At 38.0% G+C, this 25635-nt stretch overlaps 1 protein-coding gene across 12 annotated transcripts in view; it reads left to right on the forward strand.

The window, feature by feature from the left end:
• Nucleotides 1–25635, forward strand: part of LOC128878668 (tensin-1) — a 334268-nt gene that overhangs the window by 305695 nt on the left and 2938 nt on the right. For 8 of the 12 annotated variants that reach the window (XM_054127041.1, XM_054127050.1, XM_054127045.1 and 5 more), the window contains 11 exons: nt 415–698; nt 1340–1950; nt 12867–13080; nt 13978–14169; nt 16894–17496; nt 18331–18680; nt 20067–20156; nt 21520–21628; nt 22311–22494; nt 22810–23175; nt 25233–25515. In XM_054127041.1, coding sequence (XP_053983016.1) covers nt 415–698; nt 1340–1950; nt 12867–13080; nt 13978–14169; nt 16894–17496; nt 18331–18680; nt 20067–20156; nt 21520–21628; nt 22311–22494; nt 22810–23175; nt 25233–25515 — 3286 coding nt within the window. The remainder of the gene's footprint in view (nt 1–414; nt 699–1339; nt 1951–12866; nt 13081–13977; nt 14170–16893; nt 17497–18330; nt 18681–20066; nt 20157–21519; nt 21629–22310; nt 22495–22809; nt 23176–25232; nt 25516–25635) is intronic. The other 4 variants (XM_054127042.1, XM_054127049.1, XM_054127043.1 and 1 more) reach the window with 4 other exon arrangements.

The following is a 25635-nucleotide window of genomic DNA, read 5'->3' on the forward strand; positions in this document are numbered from 1 at the left end:
CTAATAAATATGTTTCTTAATTTTTTCATGTCGGGAAAGAAGAACGGTCATTAAAGTGGCAATCATGATCATGCTTTTTTTTAAATGGACTGTACAAGACCATTTGTATTAGGTTTAATTTTGCTTATTTTTATTAAGAATATATTATGTATATTATTACAATATAATTAAATTCGTGTGCAATGCCTCATGAACAAACTGCTTATGGATTAAAAAAAAAAAAACAATCTAAGAGAATACCTAAAAAATGACACTACACTAAATTATCCACTTAAAGTATTTCACGAGAAAGAAACGTAAAGCGTCAATTGATTAAGTCCAAGAATCCTGTTTACAGAAAAAGTTGTATTTGTACATGCCCTGTATAGCATTTGTCTGTGAGTAATTTAATCTGATCGTGAAATTTTTATTCAGAAGGACGGGAAACACCATTATCACCGCCACCACCTTCGAGCTCCTCCGTCCAGACGTCACCTCGTGGATTGGGTTACACCTGCGGTCCCATAGATGGATCTCTGTACGCTGTGGTACACCAGGGTGCTGCCGGTGGTGCCCGTGGCTCACCATTGACAGTTTCCATGGACAGCGGCATCAGCAGCGCTCCACCACAGCGACCTAGTCCACCAGAGGCGGAGCCGGATAACCAGGCTCATGGTGATCTCGACAAGCTCCTCCATGATATGATGCGCACTGTTGAGGTACGTTCTGTTTGTTATTGTATGATCCACTATAAAAATATCTCTTCTATAAAAGATTTCTTTTGTGAACGAGGATTTATCCTGTTACGAGAAGAAAGATCTACTGTAATTAATTACAGAGTAGTCTAATATGATTCAGGCTTTTATGTTGATCTTCATATAGAATTCTTAATCCTTGTTTAACAATTTCTAATATAAATCTGAGATAGAATTAGACATTCGGTTTCGTAATAATGTTTTACGATCAGTTTTAAAATCAACGTCATTATTAGATATATGTAGATAATCATTTTTATATGAAATCATGGTGTAAGATATTTTGTTACTTCATTTGATGAACATTACTATGATTCTGAATCCCCCAAATGCAGATGTGAAAATAATCATTATAAAGTTTGGTTAAAGTTACATATTCCTCGAACCCTCAATTCTTTTCGCCCCAAATATTTCCCATCCTTTTATTAATCAAAGTATCCATCCAAGTAAGATATTGATTATCTCCGATCAACATCCCAGAACAACCGAAAATTTATCCATTTCGAATAGCTTTTTCCAAGTCCTCACTTAAAACCTCCCTCTCTAAACACACTAAAGGTTATAAAGACGGTATAAGGATGTATGTTTGTTCGGTGTTCACGCAGTCGATGCCAGATCCTCCGTCAGAGGACTATAGAACAGACAGAAGCGAGAAGATGTACATTCAGGAAACTCGCAGCTACACGAGCAGTCACCCCACTTCGACGTATTCCACCCTGAAGGACTCGTACAGAGGCTACGGGACCGGAAAAGAGTCCAGTCCACCCTACAATTCGAGCAGCAATTACAGCACATTGAAGAACGAGTATCGGGAGCCAGCCAAGATCGAGCACCGAAGAGAGGAGTACGAGTATCGCGTGTCGCCTGATCGAAAAATCTCTGAGTCCTCGAACGATTCGTACAGAAAGCACGCGGACTCGTTCTCGCCGCCTGGGAACATCGATTATATCGACGAGGACATCCCCTATCACGCCCGGCAAACCAGTCAACCGTTTTCGTACGGCGCCACCACGGACATGATCAAACATCAGAAACTTTCCTCGCCGTCTCTGGTTAGAAAGGCATCCGTGAGAGGCGTGGCGCCTGTGGTCGACTTCGAAGACATCCTCGGGGAGAACTCGAGAAGACCCATCAGTCCCATGAGCCCCAACACGCCGGACCCTCCGCCAGAGTTCGCCAACGGACCTGTAAAAAACAGTTCGGACCACATCGATGGGTGAGTAAAAAAGTCTTTGTGTTCTGTTTTCAAACGTTTTGCGACCCTGGATTACCGAAATGCAACATTTCGCTTACCATCTACCGTGGATTATTCGTGGCACGGTTTCGGAGTCTTATTCTACTTAAAACGTCTGGCCTGAGTAGTCTCGTACTACTTAAAATGTCTGACCAGTTGCAGCTTACATACTAGGCGAAGATAAAGAGCTGGTTAACGGATCTGACTAGTAACAGTAAAATCTTCTTCATTATACAATAGACTTGTATATTATAATCTAGACTATACTGTAAAATTCATAATGTAGAAATTATTACAATAGAATTTTCTGTTGCTAAATCGCATGTCAGGCGCGGATTCAGTGACAAATAACAATATTAAATCGTCTAATATTGAGTGGCAAATTCGATCTCGTAGAGAAACTGTGTGAATATTTAAATGAAAATGTTCGGAAAGAATATTATATGATATTACTTTGGATATAATGAAGGTCCTAATAGCTAGGCTGTCAAAATTGGTGAAAGAAGTTTTAAGAACACGTGGGGAATACATTAATGAAAAGAAAATTGTATATTTTTTTTATTATTACTGGAGAAACATTGAATAAATTATTGATAAAACATGGTCTCTAATGCAATACATACTAAATGCATAAACATAAGTAATATTCGTTAATAAATTCATAACTTTTATTCTAGTGGAACACGTGTCCACATACTTATGGATGGGGGTATACACTTTAAGTAGAATAGGAGATTAATAGTCGTACCTGATCGGACATTTTAAGTAGAATAGGACAGCCCCTGACCGACATATAATTAGCAGCAGACTCGAACCTTCACAGTAAAATACCCGAAGACCACGTGGTGTCTGACTCACACCACTCTCGATTAATGTTACTCTGTTATTTCCAACGAATCCGCAGTACTTCCGTCCGCCCCTATATATACCTGCCAGACTGATTGTAGACTCCCTTTTTTTGGCTACGTTCCCGCAAACGTTAACGTCAACTTCGCCCGGTGTAACAAATCCCGTAATTAAATGCGCGGAGCATCTAATAATACGTCGAGAGGCGCTTCGTCGTTCGTCGGGGTGCGTTTTATCACGCTTGATGTGTATCGCGCTGGCCACGTATTGTGAAACGAGAGATTAGGCGAGTTTTCACGGTACTTGGCGCGGAAAACGGGAGAGAGCAACTAGACCGTTCGCACTGGCAGGGACTCCAAACCAGAGCTGCCAAATTTTGATACATTTGTACAGAGTTTGGAACAGTTTGCACCTCTCGATACATTTGATACTATATTCAAATAATGTAATAAGCTCTTATATATTAAGAAGGTAAAGATAATTTGTGGCGTGAAGAAGACGAAACGCCATTTTCTAGAACAGATATAAACATCTATATTTTTGTTATAAATTACCTTTATCGATCAACGGGTAATCACTATTCATTGTACTTCTGCTAACGATGCACAAAGGTATTTATTCCGTTTTTATAAACATTTTTATTTTTGGTGGTGATGAATTCTTTGATGGCGTTTTTGATAGGTACATTATCCTTAAACAATAGAGTTTCAAAAGGAGCAGAGTTCATTCCCTAAATTCCCTAAACAAAACGAAGATAATATCTGGAAACTGAAAAATCGGACATTTTATATGCAACAACTTAATAGTACAGTATGCAACATGAATGAGAAAATTTATCGTATGCACTTTTTATACATTTTGACTGATTAGGGCCAATCGAGGGATAAACGCACTATACCCTGCCATTTTTCAACTCTCCCACTTGCGTTTGCTCCGTGATTGCTTGGAATTTGCTCTCCAGGTTGTGTGTTTTGAAGAAAAAAAGTGCTAATTGCTTGTCGCGCTGTCTCTATTCGGATCGACTTCAGTGATTGGCTCTCTGAAGAAAACGAAATATTTCAGTATCGTCGATTGTCGATATAATAAATATATTTCGGTACATAGCACCAACTGACAAGCATTTATTGAAAATCTCTTTGACCCGAAGATTATAAACTGTGAATCAGTCTTCCTCACCAGTACCAAAAGGATATTGGACTTTATAGAACTAGCCTCCTCGTTGTTATCCAATTCATCGAGCCATGGTCCTCGAAGCCCTATTTAACTCTAGCCTCTTGCATTTCGAGGACTTTCTCTTTTGCTTTTTACCCAACTGATGAAGCTCAATGCAACAACAACCCCAAGCAAAGCCTAACCCTCTCGATGCATTTTGAGTGAGGATTTTTGGTACCTTCTCTAAAATCACAACGGATCTGCCGAATCGGGCGCCGCAAAAGAGCCACGGGCGAGAAAGACCTCGACGATGGAGATTCGCGCGAGGGGGAGACGACGAATGGCGGTCGATGCGCGGCGAGGGACAATTAATAAATTGTCTACCCATACGGGGATGCTGTTACGGCATTCGCGGCGTATTTTCTGCCTGGAATGGCGAACGCGGTCGCCGTGAGTCATTGTCGCTAGCAATGTCCAGTGGAAAGAGAAAAGTCAGCTCCAACGGTAGACGCGCTAGCGGACGACACGTCGCGTCGTATCGCGTTATGAAATACGAGGTTTGCGGTCAGTGGATGGATATTGCTAGCAACCGCGTTGTCGGCGCACCGATTTGTCATCCTGGCGCGTTGTATGCGCCAAGCTTGATGAAAAACAAAACCACGCGCAGAATGAATACTCCAAGAATTGCATGAGGCTCGGAAACCTCGAACCCTTTTGGAGATTCAAAAGCTTGGCGCGCCGCGCCGAGTGGTTGAGAATTTTGTATGTATTTTCATTCATTGGCGTTGTTAAGTCGTTCTAGAGTCATCGATAATCGTTGAAATTGTTATATAATAGAATTGTTATGATTGTGCAAAGGTACTATAAGCAATAGACTGTTATTTTATTTAATTTTTTGTTAAACTGCTCAACACTTTGCTGACCGGTTACTCGAAGCCAAAACTATCTCGTGCAGTCGGCTATTATTTCATAAGTGAATAAAAAATCAATACATTTAAATAATTTTTAACAACGTTTCTTTACATACACAATCTTGTATAAAATTGTATATACACAATCTTCTTCTCGACTCTGGTATACAATACAGATTTACATATGTATACAACAAGTTTTCTAAATATATCCATTTCGCTGGACTTTCCTTTGGAAGAGCATATTTTATACTCTAGTCGAATTTATTCTCACGTATTCTTATTTTTTGTATGTAAACATAGTGTTTCAACTTTCCTCATAATCCCGTAGATAAATCTTTAAGATGGAAGAAGAACGGATACTGTACACTTTTTGAAATTTTAGTCAAAAATTAAGTAAATCTATCTAGACTATATTGTTTGCAGGCTTGAAAACTGCATAAACTAATATAAGCGCAAACAAGTTAATTCGTGACCTATGAGCAATGTTAGGTCATAGAAGAACGAGTATACTCGTGATCGGTCAGCAATATGTTAAGGGATGAACAGACCCTACAGAGTTTTATATATTTAATATATTACCATAATTAAATCATTATATAAATAAATATTATATTAAATATATTTGAGAGGATATTTATGTCCAATAAACTTTAAAATAATGTAACTAATAATTATTGTTCACTTAATGATGTTTTTCTAAGAGTTCTTAGAATATCAAAAAAGTCTAAATGTATAAAAACTGATTGAAAATCGACTCTCTAGAGTAAAAGGTTAACAAAGATGTGCCGAAGAAGTTGTAGAGTGGATTTCCCACCTGAAGGACGCGACTGTTACGCGAAAGAAAAAAATTATCACTTGGCAGTCGCATATGCATTTGCAATGTATACCTACTTCTTCTACCAACGCATCTACGAAGCAATGTCGAAACAACCGATCGATCGGCAATCGGTCACGCCAGTTGCCTCATGACAGTTGCTTGGAACGTGATTCTCGCTCGTGACTTTTTTCTCAATCGTGTTGCGGTCGCATCGTTTAGTTGAGAGAACGGCCTAACGCTGAGTTCACACTAGGCATCAACAATTCATCAATTGTTTGTATGTAGTGGCGTTCTTGAGTGCATTCTTTATCGAGGTACAATGATTGCCCATTATCATACCATCTATTGTATAGTAGTTGCCGCTCTTATTTCCGACAAGTAGATGCACGGGAGGCTGCGGATCTTCAGTTCGATTTCATAACTTATAAATGTATTATAAAATTGCTTATCTAGATCTACGTTCGATAGTCAAAAAGCTGGAATAATTTTTTCTCCCTATGGTACTCGATGGCAACATTCATCTGAAAAATCAGCTGTAGACGCGATGACATTCAAAAACACCATTTAAAGCACTTCTACCTTCTTTTTGCACTTCTTTGGCATTTGAACAGCGGAGATAATTTAAAAGGCAATAATCATAGGTACATCCTGAAACCGAATATCCGCACAAGAAGATGTAGTGCATTTGTTGAAGTCAGAAGGGCGCTATCTATTATGAGCAGCTCCTATTCGATCAGACCGTCACTTCTAAACTCTACTGTAAACAGGAGATTCGTGTAAATGACGCTCTTAAGAAAAAAAGAATTTATAAGCAGTAGAAAGAAGCTTGCAAGACAACGTTCTACGCATGTCTGAATTGATTTTTTTCTGAATAAATATTGAATTCAGCTGAAATAGGTCGAGAGTCAATTTGTACACCTAACATATTATACATTTGGTACCGCCAATGAAAATTCTCGGATATTAGCATTCTTCTCCATCTGAAATATGATATCCCTTCTTAAGTATTCCAGTTCTGTCGTATAAACGTAGCCCGTCACGCGCGTTTTGGCAATTTCGATCGCCCATTGACCGCAAACCCTCGTAATTCGCTCAACGACACATCGACATTTTATCTGAATGGAGGTGAAAGCGGGATTTAACAAGTTTGTTAACCATGACTGCCTGGACGAGGTTCGTCGAACTCCGAGTAGCTGCATCGCCGTAAAATACGACCCGTTTTGTGTATCGGTCGTGAAAATAAACGTCCTCCTCCGTTCGACCCGTGGCTCCGCCAGCGAAACTACCAGGTTTCGCCCGGACATTTATGAAAAACCGTCGGTCCGCTATGATGGAGAAACAGGGTACGTTTATGGTCGAAGAGGTCGACAGACGTTTGGCAGGTCTGCTTTCTCAGCCGCAAAGAAGTTCTCCTTTCGGGGCTACACCGTTCGTTCCTTGTCTCGGTCTTGGCTTTCAGGTTCTCCTCGCGCAGCTGTCGATGCTCCTTCTACGGGGGCCGTTTCATCGGAAACAATCGTTAAAAGTGCCGAACGTTTACCGTAATTTCATCGAAACGATACGAACCCTATCCCCACGTTTGGAAAATCTAAACCATCAACACTGAGAGAACCGTTTTCGATACGAGGCTAGCTTGTAAAGCAGGCTCTGGTTGTGCCACGCCATCGGTGCAAACAGTGTGCTCTTGTATACTAGATATTCTTTGCTATACAAAGAATATGTAGTTAAAAGATAATTTTGATATTTGAAAATTTTCTGAAATTATAGGCTTTTAAGCAGCGTTGTAGTATTACCAAAAAATGAGATATTTCTCAACATTAAAACCATTAACCCTTCGAGTGCCAAGGAGCGATATATCGCACCTCCATACACTTGCAAAAAGGGTCAAGAGCGATATATCGCTGCTCGAAGGTGTAAGTGCTATAAAATATTAAAAAATTAATTTTGCTTTACGAAAGTAACGACAATATTAGGCCCAATAAAAAGGTCCCATCTTATTTGTTCAATCTGCAAAAAACACATCCACGGATTGTGTCTGAAAGAACACAATTGTATGCGAACGCTATTTCAAAACCATATGTTTACGTATAACAATTATGAATAAAGAAAAGTATAACTGAAAAGATTTATTTTAAAAGACAATAAATTATGTTTATTGACAAAAAAAATTTAAGTTCAAGTTTTTGTGAAGATATTTTCTTTATACAAAACTTATTTTTTATTAAACCTATAACGTTTTAGTTTTATTTTTTAGTAATAAAGCAAGTCTAACATATTTTTAGCATTGTATAAAAATGTCATCAACCTTAAAATAAAATTGACCAAAATATACATTTTTGTTTACAATCATGTAGCTTTAAAATTGTCTGGCCATTTCTGGGATATGTATGAACATTTCCTCTGGCACTCAAAGGGTTAATGCTTAATTTATATTTTTATCCGCACTACTATATATCTGAAAATAGAGAGTGGTGCAATACATCAATTGGTAAATACGTACCAGATTCTTTATTCCAATAATTCTCACTAATAATTGTAGCGGAAACGTTAACAATAATCCAATAATTTTAGAAAGTAGTCCAAAGAACTTGAATTAAATTGACTGGTTTGGTAACCTAGTGTCAAAAGATATAAAGAAAGATGTAATAGGGTTTTCAATTGTGTTTTTTTATCCTGCACAATAGTTATAAGCTTTTGAAAACTTAAAATTTTCATAGCTTCCTATCGACAAAATATTGTCATCGCATGCTTTCAAATATAGATCAAAAGTAGCAATAAAGTCTGGTATCATCATTTCTTTCAACATAAATATTTATAGCTAAAAATGCTAAATAATTCTTGGGGGTGACACATCCAATTTCTACCGTGACACGTAGGCCGAGAATTGCTTTTTTCACTATGAATATTCATTTTAGACGAACGTGGTATGTGATCTTTTTTACTATTTTTAGGTACCAACACTTTGTCGATGTGAACACCTCGAAATTTTCACGTTTATCTCCATTATCTAAAAAACTGAATCGTTTCTTTATCAGCTCATCGAGACCTATAATCGGAGGATACGACGCGTCGAAAAACGCGTTTCAACCGAGACTTTATAAACAGGTCGGCGGAGAATTTCGCCGTTGGAATTTAAAATATGTCTACGGTAATGTCTTCGGGAAAAAAGAAACTTGCGAAAGAGAAGAGAGACACTTCCTATTTCTGGTCTCCGTTCGCCCTCTGACATAATTATAAATATAGAACAGGCGAGACACGCTAAATCGGCCGCCGCGAGTCCACTCCTTTCCATTCGCCGGTTCATTCTGCGTCTTCTTTGTAATCCCCCGCTGTTCCAAGTGTATTTCTTCCCACTGGCAATTTCTCCGTGGCCGTGGTATCCCATAAGTCCAGTGAAACGACATTCGGATGCGGAAGTCATTCGAAGTAGAAGCAGGAGCACAAAAGCAGCTCGTAAAGCCTCGTACCTACAATTTTCCACGGAGAGCTCGTATTTCCGTGGTCCCTTCCGGACGGTCCAAGCCTCGAGTCTCTTTCTTTAGCATCCAGCTGTTGCATTATTCCGAAACGTTCTTCTTCGCTTGGCGAAAAACCGCAGTTGAAAAATTGAAAATGTGGCCCTCGACGGTGAACGCCATCATTACGCTCTCATAGTCCGTTAACACAGTGAGTTCGCTGGATTTCACCAACAATAAAACCTTTATTCTGCGTGGAGTACCTTGAATTTACCCTAATAGATTCTGAGAGACCAAGAGTAGAATACTATAGTTCCCATTTTGAAGAGATAAAATCGTGATATGCCAATTTACTTTAAAGCTTAGATACTAGGGAACTGAGGCCAACAAGAAGTGTTTGTAACTTTTCTGAGAAGGAGATTATAGTAGTTCCTGCTTTCAAAAAGCAAAATGAATATTTTCGATGTATTTACAAGGTGGTGTATAACAGTTTGTACAGAAGGTTCCAATGGCCTTGGTTTCAAGAAATAAAATCTAACTAAATAATACTCAAAAAATAAAATCGTTTTGATTCTGAATCTATTCTTGAGTACTAATGACAGTGCACATATGTTATCTTTTTGTATAGGAGTGTAAAAGATTACAGAGATTAATATTTCGAAACTCTTGAATGTTATACACCAGTGCTTCTCAACCTTTTTAGACTAAACGCCTATTTTGTCGGGTCTTCTTCTTAATTCGTCCACTTTGTTTTTTAGAGCTTGAAATTGCATGAAAATCTCCAAAATAATGTCGGTTAGGTTTAGGTTAGATATAAGTAAAACGATAAATGTATTTACGATAATATTTTCTATACGATATGTGTACAGAAACCATCCCCACCACTTTACACTTTACATTTTACAAGTTCGCAGCCATTAGCTCAATATTACTCCCGACGAAGGATTGTTCGTCACGAGTAATATCGAATACCAGGTCTCACCACGTGGAGGTTGCTGCGACTGGAGACCCGGAGATAGAAGGAATCAAACTTCCTTCGATCTCCCTCTACATAGAGTATACATATGTAGATGCATACTCTACGTAGAGTCAACGAGTTTAATACTAAGTACGAAACGATGAAAATCAAGGGAAAAGAAAATTCCCTTCGATTCCAAAAGTCTAAGTCTGACTCTGCCAAATAATTAATTGAACTAAGAGGGGTGAAGCTAAATCGCGACACGACGCGACCATGAAACTGGACTTACTGAGTCAGTCCCGTTTCCTCTTGTTTGATCTGCACTCGAGAGGAAGACGACCGACGTCTCCGAACCAGTCCTCCACACCCTGCACCCAGCTGGGAGCCACGACGGACCCGACTTGCACCCGTCTCACTGCGCTTTAGACTTACTGCACTGCGCTGGGAGCCTGGACTACACCAGACGGAATACAGTGAGTGGAGAACCGATCCGGAGGAGCCGATTGTCTTCCTCTCGAATACAGATCCACCAGGAGGACGGCAACCGACCTGTCTCTTCCGTTACACAGTTGGTCACTTCACTTATCACATGAAGCAATAGTGACCGAAGTAGAGAACGAAGTTGCGAGTCCAATATGGACTTAGGAACAAACAAAACAAGTTGATTAATAATTCTTTGGTAGAGGACATATTCTCGCACATGCATGCCTTAAAACTAAGTTAGGTACATGCCTTAAAACTATCCAAACCAAACTAAGGTACCCACAACCAATACCAAGCTACGATAACTACGGGAATCTACACAAGCAAAAATAGGGGGAGCCGTGACGCGGATCGTCGAAGAATGAGATCGCACCCCTCGTATACCTGTGTCGAGGGTCGCGGCTTGCTATCGAAGAAGAGTGGGATAAGGACAAACAACAACCGCGTGGCTGTTGATTCGAAGGCTCGTTGAATCGAGGAAATATTTCGCGAATCATTAATATCACATATATATACAGATAAATAATAAGTTTGGTTAATAATTAATGTAACTATTGTCAAAAATTAATATTTTTGGAGACGATTTATGCTCACGATTAATGTCTCGAATGAATACTTATTCTGAACCAGAATTGTTATTAATGCTTAATCGAACACTGAATGATACTGTATGTATCACAAATGTTTAATTATGTCGGAGATATTAAGTTTTAATTGTTCCAATCAATAGATATTAATATATAGAAAAATATCTCACGATTACTTATATAATTTTATTCTCAACTTTTCATGTTCGGATACATACATACCTATATATGTATATCCGAAAGTAATATTACTTTCTCGAAAAACATTGGTATAATAGTCTGAAACTTTAAAATGAATTAAATATGTACATCTCCGAATTAAATGAATATTTACAATGCATATAGTAACATTCAGTCTTTGATTCAAAATTAATAAGAATCACGATTCAGAATAAGTATTCATCGAACACAATAATGGTGAGAAATTTTTATATATCGTTATATCTGTTAGCTGGAATAAATAAAAGTTAATTTCTGTAAATAATTCTGTAAAAGTATAATAAATGGAATCAGAAATGTATTCAAATCAAAACATGTTAGCAAGTTTTTGACATTGTTCTTCTGTGCTGCCTGAATTTTATTTTTCTTATATAATCGTGTGCTCAAAGAGTTAAGTCACGTCATACGCAAATTGTTATATTTGTCGATTTTTATTATTGGCTCTCGCAAAATGATCATCGCCCCTAAAATCAATCAATTAGATAATCGGCCACTTTAAGGTGTCGCTCGCCACCGTTGAGGAACAATATTATACACGGAGCTAACAGGAATTGTACGCGTCAGCGACATGCAAAGTAAATTTTGAATATTAATATAAAAAAGATGACTAAATTCTTTGATCTGAAGCGTCGTATGAAACACTGTGTTGCACGAGAAGTTTGCGATCCACCTAAAATCGCTGGGGTGTATTTCGGAAGGCTAAAGGATTCGCTGCTCTGCGTATAGGACCAAACGCGAACAGAATCGAAGGACGGTTGTTTTGGTTCGCGATCCATTTGTTCTACGAGGTGGAAAGTGAAACGCGGCTGGGAATCGACGCCCTAAAGCGACCTCGTCGATCAGGATGCAATTATCCTGGGATCTATCGCGGTAGGAGGTCCTGATTCTGGGCCTTCTTCTGACTGGTAACCGTGACGGGCCGGTTTGTTGCTGTTCTAACGAGGCTTTGTTACACGACTCGTGTTCCCCTTCACCCCGATCCTGTGAAAGTAGCTTCTCGTATTTTCATCTGTTCGTAACTCGACGCGGAATCGCGAAAGCGAGAAATCACGAAAGACGTACAGGATGAAAACAGTTGCTCCGCGGAGATAGCGATGCTTATCGTCGACAGGTGATCGAGAATCTTGCGTATTTTTGTCGATCGTGTTTTCTTTCTGTCTCCCTCTTCCCTGTGAAGTAGGAAATCGTTGTTCTACTATAGAAAAATAAAGATAATATTTTAATCAGTAGTTAAATATTCGATTTGATAAAAATTCTGATCTATTAGGTAGACAAAAGAGTAATAATTTATTCCAAAAATACACGAGTTTAAGAAATGAATTATGTTTGTATCTTGTGAAGGATTCTTAAAGTTTGAATGGATTTCTTCTATTGCTACAGATTAAATAATAGAAGAATGTTATAATATATTTGATATGGTAAAACACTGTTTGTTTATCAATTCACCTTGTTCTTTTTCATTAACAGATTATCGTGGCTGAGACAGCAGCAATTGAAGCTCGCCGCGAGAAGGGACGAAAGAAACCCAGGGAAGCTATGGCGACAGGAGACCGGAAATCGTGTAATTGGCGAGCTGAGGAGTTTGCAGAGAGGGAGGCTGAGGCACGACGGATACGCGAGCGATTCCGCAGTTCTCGACGACGATGATGACGCGTGGATGACTAATTCCATTTCCGGACAGGTAAGATGATTAGTTTATCGAATTCACCAATGGAAACTAGACTTTCTCATTAATACTAAACCTACCGACATTTCATAATTTCATATATACCTAAATTTCTACCGTGATCGGTCAATAAACTTTAAAAGTGTTACATTTTCTACAGTCAATTGAAAAAGTATTACCTCGTATTATACTTGTATTATATATAATCTATAATACTATATAATAATGTGTATAATGTAATAATGTATAATAATGTACAATATATAATTGTATTATATATAATGTGATAACATTGTATTGTATTGTATTAAAAATTTAAAGTGCGCTTCAGATGCTCTTAGCACCTACACTTACAAATCAGAAATATCTACTAAAATATAGCACCTACTATTATACTTGGTGTATTAATAATTCCGCACTTAATCTCAAACTTTAGAGATCGCATTAATCATGTTCTAATGAAGTGCGTGATAAAATCATTTAGCCCTCGATTGCTCGAGTGTAATCGACTTGGGCACTAAGGTATGCCATTCAAAGATCGAAATGTTATACGTGTAGCCTATTAATTCACTTGTGTTTGATTGATTTGTTCTTATCGTACATCCCACCTGTCATTACATGTTATCTTTAATCTCTCGTATAATCACTGTGATAACAGACAAGTACTGATGGTGTATATTACTTATTATGATACGTATGACGTAACCGTATAACATATGGTATAATAGATTACAAAATACATATCTTTGAACCAGTTAATGTTGAAATATCTGTGTTACCAAAATTTTCTTGTATCTGCCAATGAGTTCTATCAGTCTACATTTTTCACCTGAAACTCTGAAACGCCACTTTACATGAAAATTATACAAATATACGTTTAAAGATAAAGACGTTGATGATTAATTAATTTAGATGCAATCGAGGCCGCTTCCATATACCTCGGCGCCAGCGAGTCCTCTGCTTCCACAACGATCAAGCAGCCGGAAGTACAACGGTACCACCGGAACCGGTACTCTAGGCAGACCTCGAGCAGAGAGCGTGAACGAACGTCCTTTCATGTCCGTGAAACGGGCTTACGAGTATCGCAAATACAGCGACAGTCAGGTAAGTGTTTATACAACCAAGCTAAAACAGTCTACGCTCTTGGTTCGCTGGAGTCGATCGTGGTTACGATCGTTTCAAACATGGAAGGGAACGTAAAACATTCAACGTTCTACGAGGAGGTCTACTGTAGAATTTCAACAGGAAAGCAATCTTTACGTTCCTTGGCAATATCCTTAGGTCGTTTGCTTTAGATTTTCCTATTTTTCGTTATAGGAGCAAAGTCAATTTACATACCAAAAACTCATTTCTCGAATATAACGTTTATTACACGTTTTACTTTTTGCCTTGGCGTTAGGTCGTTTTTATTTTCGTATTTTTGAAGGTGGCGCAAACTGGAGAGTCGAAAAGGAGTGAAATCTTAACTAAGAATGTCTAATCTACCTTATCGTATTAATAACGTGTTTTTAAATTATGAGAATTGAAAATTAACCATGTACATGTATGAAGTAAATATTTCTTTATTATCGAGACTACAACTAATAATCCAAATTCCAAATAATTAATATACTTCATTCAAGTACCCTTGTTTAAAAATCATTTTATATTTCTTTTTCCCCTGATTTTCGAATCAATAAAATGTAGAAAATTTAAGTTATCAGGAATGATTAGAGTTCTCATAAAAATCCTTTGGTTTATATTAGGTTGTCCCGAAAGTTTCTTTCGCGAGTTGCACTCAATTATTTTACGTGGTCGTGTTTATATAAATAGACAATCTAATTTCATAGATATTCATGTTGTGACAGTAATGGAGCGAAATGAATCGTACACAATTCAGTAAACTTTTGGGACAACCTAATATATGTCTACAATAAGTTAATATTTCCTTACAAAAGTATACACGAAATTCCATATATAAAAAGTATGTACACTTTTTCCAAAATATGTATAAATAAATGTGTAAAGTTTGAAGAGGCTATTATCAATACTGATTGAGAAATAAATTCATGAAGAAACGCCTCTTTTTAGAGTTCTAAGGTAGAAGACCTCCTCGAAGTAACAAAATCACAGAGACGATCGCACGGACACACGATGAGTACTTATTGAGTTGTTTCGAACGGTCGAGGAAGCATCGAGATTACGGTGCCGGTAACATTGTTCGGAGCCTAAACGCTCAGAACTGCTTAAAATAATTGTCGATAATAAGGATAATAAATTCAGGGCGGTTGCACGATCGATTCCAGTTCACGTCAATGGACGGCGGCAGCACGAACGCTACAATTTAGTCCCTCATAGTAAAAGCAGCTCCTTCTGCGGTGCCGTATTTTATGGTTATGCCCCGCAGTTAGATCCTAAATAGCAAGAAATAGCTCCTTAGTCCGTAGACCGCAAAACGATCGCGTACTTAAACCCGGAGTGCAGCTTAGTCCTTTCTACTGCCTTCATTTTATAAGCAACCACCACACAAAGTGACTCCCAATAGGGTGTAACGTAGGGGAGTAAGTAACTCGATTCACGATCATCGATTGTAAATAAATGTATCATAAATTAATACGATTAATTTACTAACGAAGAGTTCGAATAATTCGAATGGCGGTGCAACACAGAGGCATACAAGACTTCTACCGACATCATAGGAACACCAGCGTTACTAGTTGAGAAACGTCCGCGTAATCAACGTGCGCGGAAAGCTTTAGCTATTTCTTAGCTGGTTGCGCTTGTGTTTCTGCATTATGACGTTAGGACATGATTTACGCCTCTAATCCAATCATTGCAGATTTGATTATGGAAATATTTGTATTGAGCTAATTTTTTGTATGTATTGTTATTTAGTTGTTATGAACAGTATATAAACTATCTGCCAGGGATGGTTGTTTGAATTACTTTTCAGATTTCTCGACAGATGTAAAAATTCTGATTCTTGCAGATATTTAATAAACTACTGTATTTATTGAAAAAGTGGTTATTATTAAACATAAAAATCAGAACTTTCGTCTCACGTAGTGTGTAAACTATTAACACTTTACCGATCGGTAATTTATTATTCTTCTATTTGATATTGCAAGTAATACTTTCTTATTTATTACTGATATAGTATTGTATGCTCCCATCGTTATATGAATTATGAAATATCCAGTCCAGTCAAATGACCGTTTTCAAACTTTTGCGTACACTTTTTATATACAGTGTCTGTATAAATCGTATACAATTGTTTCATGCATTATCCAATGTAGCGTGTGAAATATTTTTAAAATACAATTGAAAACCGTGCCTTTAAAACTGATCATTTATTCGATAACGATAGAAATATGTATAAATGAAACATCGGTAGGTTTAGTGTTGATCTAAAAACGATTCTAATAGATAAAATAAACATTGTATAATACTAATGTTAGGAAAAGATAAAATATTATTAAATTGAATTATATGTCCAAACGCTACCGATCGGTAAAGTATCAACTATATAAACGAAATATGTCATACATTTTTATTTATAGAAAACATCCTTATCATTACTTTTAATAATTATCTTTCCAGTATATACAACAATTTCTGATAAGCTATCTATCAAATAATTTCAGCGCCATTCGGAAACATAAAATTTATTTTCAAAAGTACATGGAAAAAATGAGCTCGAAATGATATTTCTATAATGTCTTGTATATTTGAATATAAAGTGATCGAATTACTCGTATCATGTAAAATCTACTCGATCACGCTGACAGCACGGAAAGGTGTAGACACCTCAGACTTCCTCTAGCATGAAGCGCTTGGCTTGCTTTTCAGAGCCCTCCGACATCCCCCCGCTCAGGCTTAGCAGCCGCACAACCCTTAGGATTAGCAATGCAGCAACAAGCAACGTTCACTAGTGCGGACAAGCCGCAGCCGCCGCGACCAGAATCGCGCAGCGACAGTTTTATTCGCGCTGACGCTTTGTTGCGCGAGCACCGCCAACAGCAACAACAATTTTCCGCCAGCAACGCCACCAACAATCACACGGAGCACAAGCAAGAGATGGGCCAGGATTTCGCCTCTAGTCGAAACTCTAGACCCGAGTCACGTAACCGTATTGTGACGTATCAGACCTGCAGCATAAATACCAGCAACGACAGGACCGTCGACCACGTGGACGCCGGATTGCTGGCTCTGGTCGACCAGCAGCCGACCGCTCAAACAGCTGCTGACCCTCTCGTGAGCCTCATTCAATCACTGGCTGAAATTTCGCCCGTTCGTTCGTCTTCATCCGTGACTAACAAGTCCGTGAACGATCATCCTGCAAGCATCGACATGGCAGCGACCACGACAAACGTCAGCGGCAACGTTGCTAACGCCATCACCACTAATTGCTCCCCTAACCAGTCGCCCAAAGCATGGCAGAATTGCACCCAGGTTTGTCCCGGCTGTGAAGCCCCCTCCTGCAGGAATCCTTAGTGGTTTGACTTGCACAACATTTTTTTGTTTTTCGCTTTCGTGCGTATGCACAAGGAACGTGGAACTCATCTCGTGAATCATTCCATTTACAAAGCGGATCACTTGAATTTATTGTTCGAAGATAAGATTCGGGTTGTGGGAATTCATTACTTATTCGTTAAGAAACAAATTCAAATTCAAACGTGAAAGTCATTTTCCTTAATTTCTACACTTGTCTGCTATCTTTCAGGCGGTTGTCCGATCCTTTTCGGTTGTTTTAAATCAAGAGTCTACAAGATAGTGGTGAAGAGATCAGAATTGGATAACTCATTTTAAAGGTCACAGATTGCGCTCTCAAATAAATGAATTCAGATACAAATGGATTGTATGATCGGTGGAAGTTAAGAGTTTAGAATTAATTTGTACACCTAGTAAATGGATATATTCACTAATGACGAGCCGTAGAAGCACACTTTCGCTATTAAATATGATCAGATAAGATTGCAGTACACAGGACCGATTATTTTAACGAAGTCGTTCAATATACATTCACTAGAGATGGTTCACATTCATTGGCCATCAGTTTTCACTGCAGCTAATACTTTTCTCAAATAGAGTAAAATCTCGGACCGCTCCTTGTGCATATTGTTAACCACGTTTTAGATTGTAAATTTCGATTGAGATTCGAAGATTGCTTGACATGCCTAGCTTGGGCTGAATGCACAAAGCGATTAGAAGTGTGCAGCATTTTTTTTATCAAATGTCTAAGGTGAAACAAGCGAGTGACGATAAAAATTGAATGAAAATTCACAGTCGCACAATGACTCGGGGTCATCGTGGACCGAGAGGAGCATCAGTCCTGGAAGCACTGTAGTGGGTGGCGCGTCCAGACCTCAAACGCCAGCGTTTCCGGTTCATCCTCGAACGCCATACGTCAACAACTCCTCGCCTACGGTGACATTCGCATCCGATCGTCCGTACGTCACGTCGAACACAAGTTACAACTTAAACAACAACAACAACAACATGAACCACGTCGATACGGCCGGGAACAACAACAACAATGTCGGGAACTACGGTAGCGAACGAACGATCTATATCGAAGAACGAAGAGAAGTCTCGAAGGAGACGGGACTTCCTCCCAAGAGTCCGACGACACAGAGGTAAGGCAACCAAGCTTCGTTTTAACACGCTACCGTTAATGTGTTTTATCTCCCTCACCCCCTCTCCCCGGACTAGTGTCAATAACGTTTGAGTTTCGAGACACTTAACTCCGTCAATAAAGTTACAGCTTAACAGTGAGGCTAGAACAAAAGTAATTTGTGGAGTACAGAAAAGAGGATGTTAATAAATGGTCAATTTTGGAGTAGCTTCGGCAACCAAGTTATTGACAATCATTCGTTAGGTTTCGAGGAATTAGAAAGTCACAATTATTTATCGCCGATATGATGGGAAGGTTATCAGAAAGTTGGCGAAAAATTAGGAATCGTCGATTTCCAATGATCGCAATTTTGCAAAAAATGCAACAAAATAGGACACTATCTTATAGATAACAGTGTATATTAATATTTTATGCAAAAAGCTCACATAAATATTAGTTACCACTCATGAAAAGCGATAAGGGTAAAATATCGGATAAGGGTTCATTTATTCGAGGAAACATGTTTGTAATTGTACTACAAATTTACGTAATATTTACACGACAAGCAAATAATAAGGGTTATGCCTCGTCATCCTCTTTCTTCGATGAAGAATCTTCGACAAAGTAAAAGGATGTTAGTATGCAAGTGGATCTCAGTTTAGTGTCGAACAAATACGAAGAACCACAGTATTAGTTATACTTAACGAGTGATTCCGTATTAATAATTTAAGTGCTGGAGCTTCCCGCAAATTGGGCACTTTTTAACACTCTTCTTTTTCTCGATAACTAATCTGGAGTTATCCCCATCACTGTTTTCCTTTGAATAATGAAGCAATAAAACCATTAATTTTTATAGTTTCTAACGTATCTTTATAAGAATATTGGAATACCCAAAAAAAGTGTACTTCCATTTTAATTTCAAAACTCGGGAAATTAAAAAATTTGATTACGCACACCACGATCAATCCAAATCGTTTACTTTGGAATAAAATGGAGAAGTTCACTGACAATTTACAATCTATAATTTCGATGAGTGTTGGTACACAGGCAGAACGTTCAAAATTATCAAAAGGCGTATTTTCTTTTAATGGCTGTGTGTATATGACAGGTGTAATAATTTCTCTGAAATTTATGGATGAATTTAACATACTTGAACATAATCAATTAACTTAGCATAACGTCTGAGGTCATTCGAGACTCGTCTGCAATTTAATTTTTATTCGGCTTAAATCTAATAAATTTGTCGTGTTCATGAAAGAACAATTGTCATCGAAATCAGAGATTGTCGATTGCGTGACGTTCCTAGTTAGGTGCAGTGTGCTTTGTTCGCGTTTGACGATATTATGCTACTCCGAGCCATTGCTGAGGAGGCAACGATTATGACGCAGATTGATATTCGTGATTCTAGACGCTTGAGTTTCCCGGCAAGCGGGCCACTTAAACAAACGCATAACAAACGATGGCCGCTCACTAATCAATCGGCATCGTTCGACTATAGGTAATATATAATTGAGAGCACTGGAACGCGTGGGAAATTGCAAACTTCGTTTTTTCTGAACGACGACGTGACCGATCGACGCGAGAGAGACGCGTCGGTTTCAAGGATGCGTCGTGAATGTTTTAATGTCGTGCCACTAACCGTGTGTGTTGGTACACTTCCATTGCAACTGCATCGTACTGGGAAACCAATTTACATTTCGAGAACTGTTCGTATTTTGACCATTGTTTGCGAATCGTAAACTTCTATCCCGAGTATTAGAATTGTTTCATAATCGCTGTATACAATGTGTTCGATCATTTGAAAACTACAGGAACGAACATACAACGATCTCGTTGGAAACAGTCGATGCAGCTGCACCAGTTTGCAGCATTATTAAGATGTGAACGAAGAACGGAGGTCACGTATATATACGTCGTGTGTGTATTGCACCTGTCGAACTAACAAAAGCTCGAGCTTCTTGCATCGTGTACTACCTAGAAAGCATATCATCATGCAACGAATGTGCAAGCATCATCATCACAAAAATAATAGGTGACTCGCGTTATCGATTAAAATGTACTTAAAATTTAACAGGTTCGACAATAATTCACTAGACTTTCTGAAGCATTCTGTATGTACGTATGTAGTACCTGCACGATTCTGCCCATACTTATATTTCAACTATAATTAAGTACTGGTCTAATTAAATAAAAAAATAAAATAAGAATGCTCTGGAAAGTTTACGAAGTGCTTTTTACCTAACAAAGTTTTAAATTAGACATACAGAGTAAAGAATAATTTTATTTTTACCTTCCTGAAAGTTTAAAACAATTTTTGTTCGTTCCAAAAAGTCGATCCGATCGGTTGAAATTAAAATAATGTAAATTCATTGGTCGTAGAAAGTAATTAATGTGCGATCTTAAACCGTATATTATTCGAAAAATATATAAAGAGTCTGTGGTCCAGCAGCAGATTAATCACAACGAAAAGTCAACGTCGCTGATTAATACGTATAATAATATTTGCACTGTTTGCTTGTTTCGGTGAGAAATATTATCTTAAAAATCTTACGTGTACATATGCGTATTGAACGTGTGTCATTGTTAGACAAAGCAGTTGTAATTGGCGACTCACTCGATCATACTTTTCTCTCTGTGTTTTCTGTGTCAATATTTCACCTTCCTGTTTCCAACCCTCCACCCTCCCCCGTCGATCTTTCTTACATTTCTTGTATGTACCACGTTTCCAATGTTTTCTCACGCCGTACACACCACTTTGCACGAGTCACCTGACAAACACACGACACACGCGTCTGCCTGCACCGAAAACGATCCCGCGCGAAATGCACTTTGTAACGATACGTGTGATCGCTTCCTTGTAGCAAGGACCGATCCGTTTCTCCGATAAACGAGTCGACGATGTCGCAGTCGCAAGCTGTTTCACGCAGCCCTGGTACTCCGACTCACATCGAATTCGCCCAAAGTCCAAAGGTACGTATCGTGAAATCAATCTCGTTAAATATTTACCAATTTAAACCTTGGTCGACTAACATCAACGTAATCCATTATCATAAAATAACCTGTTCTTTAACTTAACACTGAAACTATCTATCCATTCGATTTTACTCGTGTACCTCAAACTTCTTTTTAAAATAATTTAATCGTGAATCATCCTTTTGCTGTAATTTTTGGTGACGATTATTGAAATCGGGAACTAATTATATTCATAAATTGACTTGCTCCTTCTCTCCTTATTTCCAAAGATATAGTAATGCATGCATTACATCTGCTTGTTACCACTGATATCCGATAGTTTCATTGTTTAAATTATCAATATTTGATTTCCAGTTTCGTTTGATTTTCTAGCATGTGCTCAGAGTTTGAATTTATTTAGTATTTTTTGATCATTTTATTGATAAATATCGATGTAATGACATTTATCTAAACTTCCTTGTGTAATTATAATTATTGTACATTCCTTTATCAAAATCTGTATATTTCTTCATAGTTGCATTCATGTATATATATATATAAATAATTTATCGTTAATCTCAATGACGATAGTATATTTATTCTAAACAACAGTAAACAAGAATCCAGTGAAAAATGTAATTATTGTAATTTACATTGAATGAGATGATACTATATATAAAAGTATTATTATTAATTATAGAGTGCCGCATCGTACACCTCCATAAACAGCGGTGGCCAGTCATCTCCCCAGGTCCAGTATTACGGTTCGAGACGGTCGAGCGTCCATTCGAACACCGAGCCTCAAGAAGTAGCCGATGCCAATGTTAAATTTGTGCGCGACACCAGCAGGATCTGGTACAAGCCAAACATATCTCGGGAGCAAGGTGTGTGTGTGTGTGTGTGTGTGTATGTGTGTTTTTCACTGAAATAATATTCTCACGACTACGAAGAGTACGGAATGTTAAAATACGTATTCCACGTTTCGATAAAAAAGCAGAGAGAAATTCGATTTAAATGGTAATAAGGTGGAATCACGTGGATGTTCAATTGCGTTGACGTTGATTCGTTGTCTGTCGATCATCTGCCGCCGCAAACTTCTGTTTGAAACGTAGGAGTAGTTTCATATTAAGCTCTAAATTTCAAACTAACCAATCTTCCATTATTTCGAGAGAAATTAAACGAATTCGAATATTTCGTAGCAATCTCGATGCTGAAGGATGCAGCACCAGGGACATTCGTCGTTCGGGATAGTAACTCTTTCCCTGGAGCCTTTGGGCTAGCTCTGAAAGTAGCAACACCGCCCCCAGGCGCACCGAGCAGCCCAAGAGACCCATCGAGCGAGCTGGTTAGGCACTTTTTGATCGAGCCAACCTCCCGCGGCGTTAGGCTGAAGGGTTGCGCGAATGAACCAGTTTTCAGCTCGTTGTCTGCACTGGTTTACCAGCACAGCTTGATGGCAATGGCTCTACCTTGCCAGCTGCTGCTTCCCGAGCCAGAAGCCGCGGCCAGAGCCCTTGACTCACCTGGTGCAAACAGTGCTCAGCAGTGGTTCGTACAGGGTGCAGGTGAGTCCTTAAAAAATTTAATAATCAACACTCTTCTTAGGAAGCATTATATATTCGAAGATATCTTTCTTCTAAATCGTGTTACATATTCTAAAAGAAATTTACATTGATATTTTGTAAGAGATTTTCAATCGATCACATTGTGTGATAAAGCAGAGGTCCCCAAACTACGGGCCGCGAGCACCACCAATCCGGTCCGCCATAATTTATTTTTATTACAGTGTTAAATTTACAATGTAAAACAAATCGTACGGAACAATAATCAGATGTTTATATTTAACAACCAAGTTAGAAATACAATAACTCACATACATAGTACAACTGAGTATTTTCACTATAATTCAAAAGTATAGTATTGTTGGTATGATAAGCTAGCTAGATTTTGTCCCTTGAGACTTAGTAGAGGAGACTTTCCATCCAAATCCAGTCACTTTTGCATTTTGTCTCGCCATATTGGATCCGCCATTTTGAATTTTAAAATTTTGAGTTCACATTTGGAATCAGCGACCCCGAAAACCCTTGTATACCAAATTTCATCCAAATCGAAACAATTTTCTTATTTTGGTCCGCCATATTGGATCCGCCATTTTGTATTTCTAAGTTGTAAGTTCAGATTTAAAATCAGCGACCCCGAAAACCCAAGTATACCAAATTTCATCAAAATCGAATTAATTTTCGTATTTTTATCCGCCATATTGAATCCACCATTTTGAATTTCTAAATTTTGAGTTCAGATTTGAAATCAGCGGTCTCAAAAACCCCTGTATACCAAATTTCATCAAAATCGATCGTCAGGAAAAATGGATATAAATGTTTCTCTTTGAAAGAACTTTGAAGGATTCTCCAACCAGGAAATACTACAATGTTTACTATTATTTCATTGAAGTTAAGGGGGTTCCTTCTAGGAAATACTACAATGTTTACTAGTATTTCTCGGAATTGGAACGGCCTTGCAACGACGCCATATATATATCTAGGTCACTACGTCCGTCAGTCATTTATAATTGTCTATAAAATAGGAAACTTTGAGGTGTCATAGCTCAGCGTGGAATTGTCCGATTCGATTCTACCAAAATTCAATTTGAAGAGCACAATTTCTACTATCTAATACATAGTTATTATCATTGGCAGATACTTTTAAACAATTGCTTTTTTTTTATAACAAAGTATGTGACTTTGAAATGCCTAACTCGGCGTCGAATCGTCTGATTCGATTCTAACAAAATTCAAATTAAAGGTTGGAATTTCTACTATCTAATAGGCAGTTACTATCATTGTTAGATACTCTTAAACAATTGTCTTTTTAAATATATAATTATTAAATATTATCTTCATTGTACCATGTAGCTCAGCGTAGATTCGTCTGATTCGATTCTAACAAAATTCAAAGTAAAGTGTCGATTTTCTACTATCTAATAGGCAGTTACTATCATTGTTAGATACTCTTAAACAATTGTCTTTTTAAATATATAATTATTAAATATTACCCCCATTGTACCATGTAGCTCGGCGTGGAATCATCCGATTCGATTGTACCGAAGATCAAATTCCAGAGAAGAACTCTACTCTTAAACAAATATTTCTTTTTTCGTAATACTTACACCGTCAAATACCTTCCTTAGGATCATTCCACAGGAAATTGGAAAATAAATGGAGCAACATATCAAATTTTGTACAAATTTGAGTATGTTGTAGTCTTTAATGAAAATTGTGAATTTTACAGGTGTTTTCCTTTGAGATCATTACAACCTGCAACATACTCAAATTTGCACAAAATATAAGATGCTGCTCCATTCAGTGTCCAATTTCCCGTGAAATGACCACTCAATATTGTTAAATAGATGTTTAATAGATTAATTCCCATCTACTTAGTATGTGCTCAATATAAAATATATATTTCCTCTTTAAAAGAAAGTCAGGTCTAAATGAGTTAAAAAGACTGCAATAATTAGAATTCGATTTATTGGAATCGCTAGACGAGAATACCCTTAACCATTTATGCGTTGTATTAGCATTTTCTGTTGGTTATTTTTACATGAATTCCTAATTATTTTCAGCCTGCAATGTTTTATACCTTTTCACTATGGACACGGAATCATTGACCGGACCTCAAGCTATCAAGAAGGCAGTCACAACCATGTTCGAACAGAAACCACTGCCCGTAGCGACCATCGTCCATTTCAAGGTCTCCTCGCAGGGGATAACTTTAACGGACAACGCGCGGAAGCTTTTCTTCCGTAGGCACTATCCAACAAACAACATCAGTTATTGCGGATTGGATACCGATGATCGCATTTGGGATTCTGCTAGTGAGGAAACTGGACGACCAGGCAGTGCTCAGTGAGTAGTCCCTCAAAGTTTAATTTAACCCCTTCCCGTACCATTTCGCTCGACGAAACTACGGCCGGAAACTGATATTTGTGTTTGGTCAGACTATTTGTTTACGAGCTTGGCTCGTGA

Source organism: Hylaeus volcanicus, chromosome 6 (genome assembly GCF_026283585.1).
Source record: "Hylaeus volcanicus isolate JK05 chromosome 6, UHH_iyHylVolc1.0_haploid, whole genome shotgun sequence".
NCBI classification, from domain to species: Eukaryota; Metazoa; Arthropoda; class Insecta; order Hymenoptera; family Colletidae; genus Hylaeus; species Hylaeus volcanicus.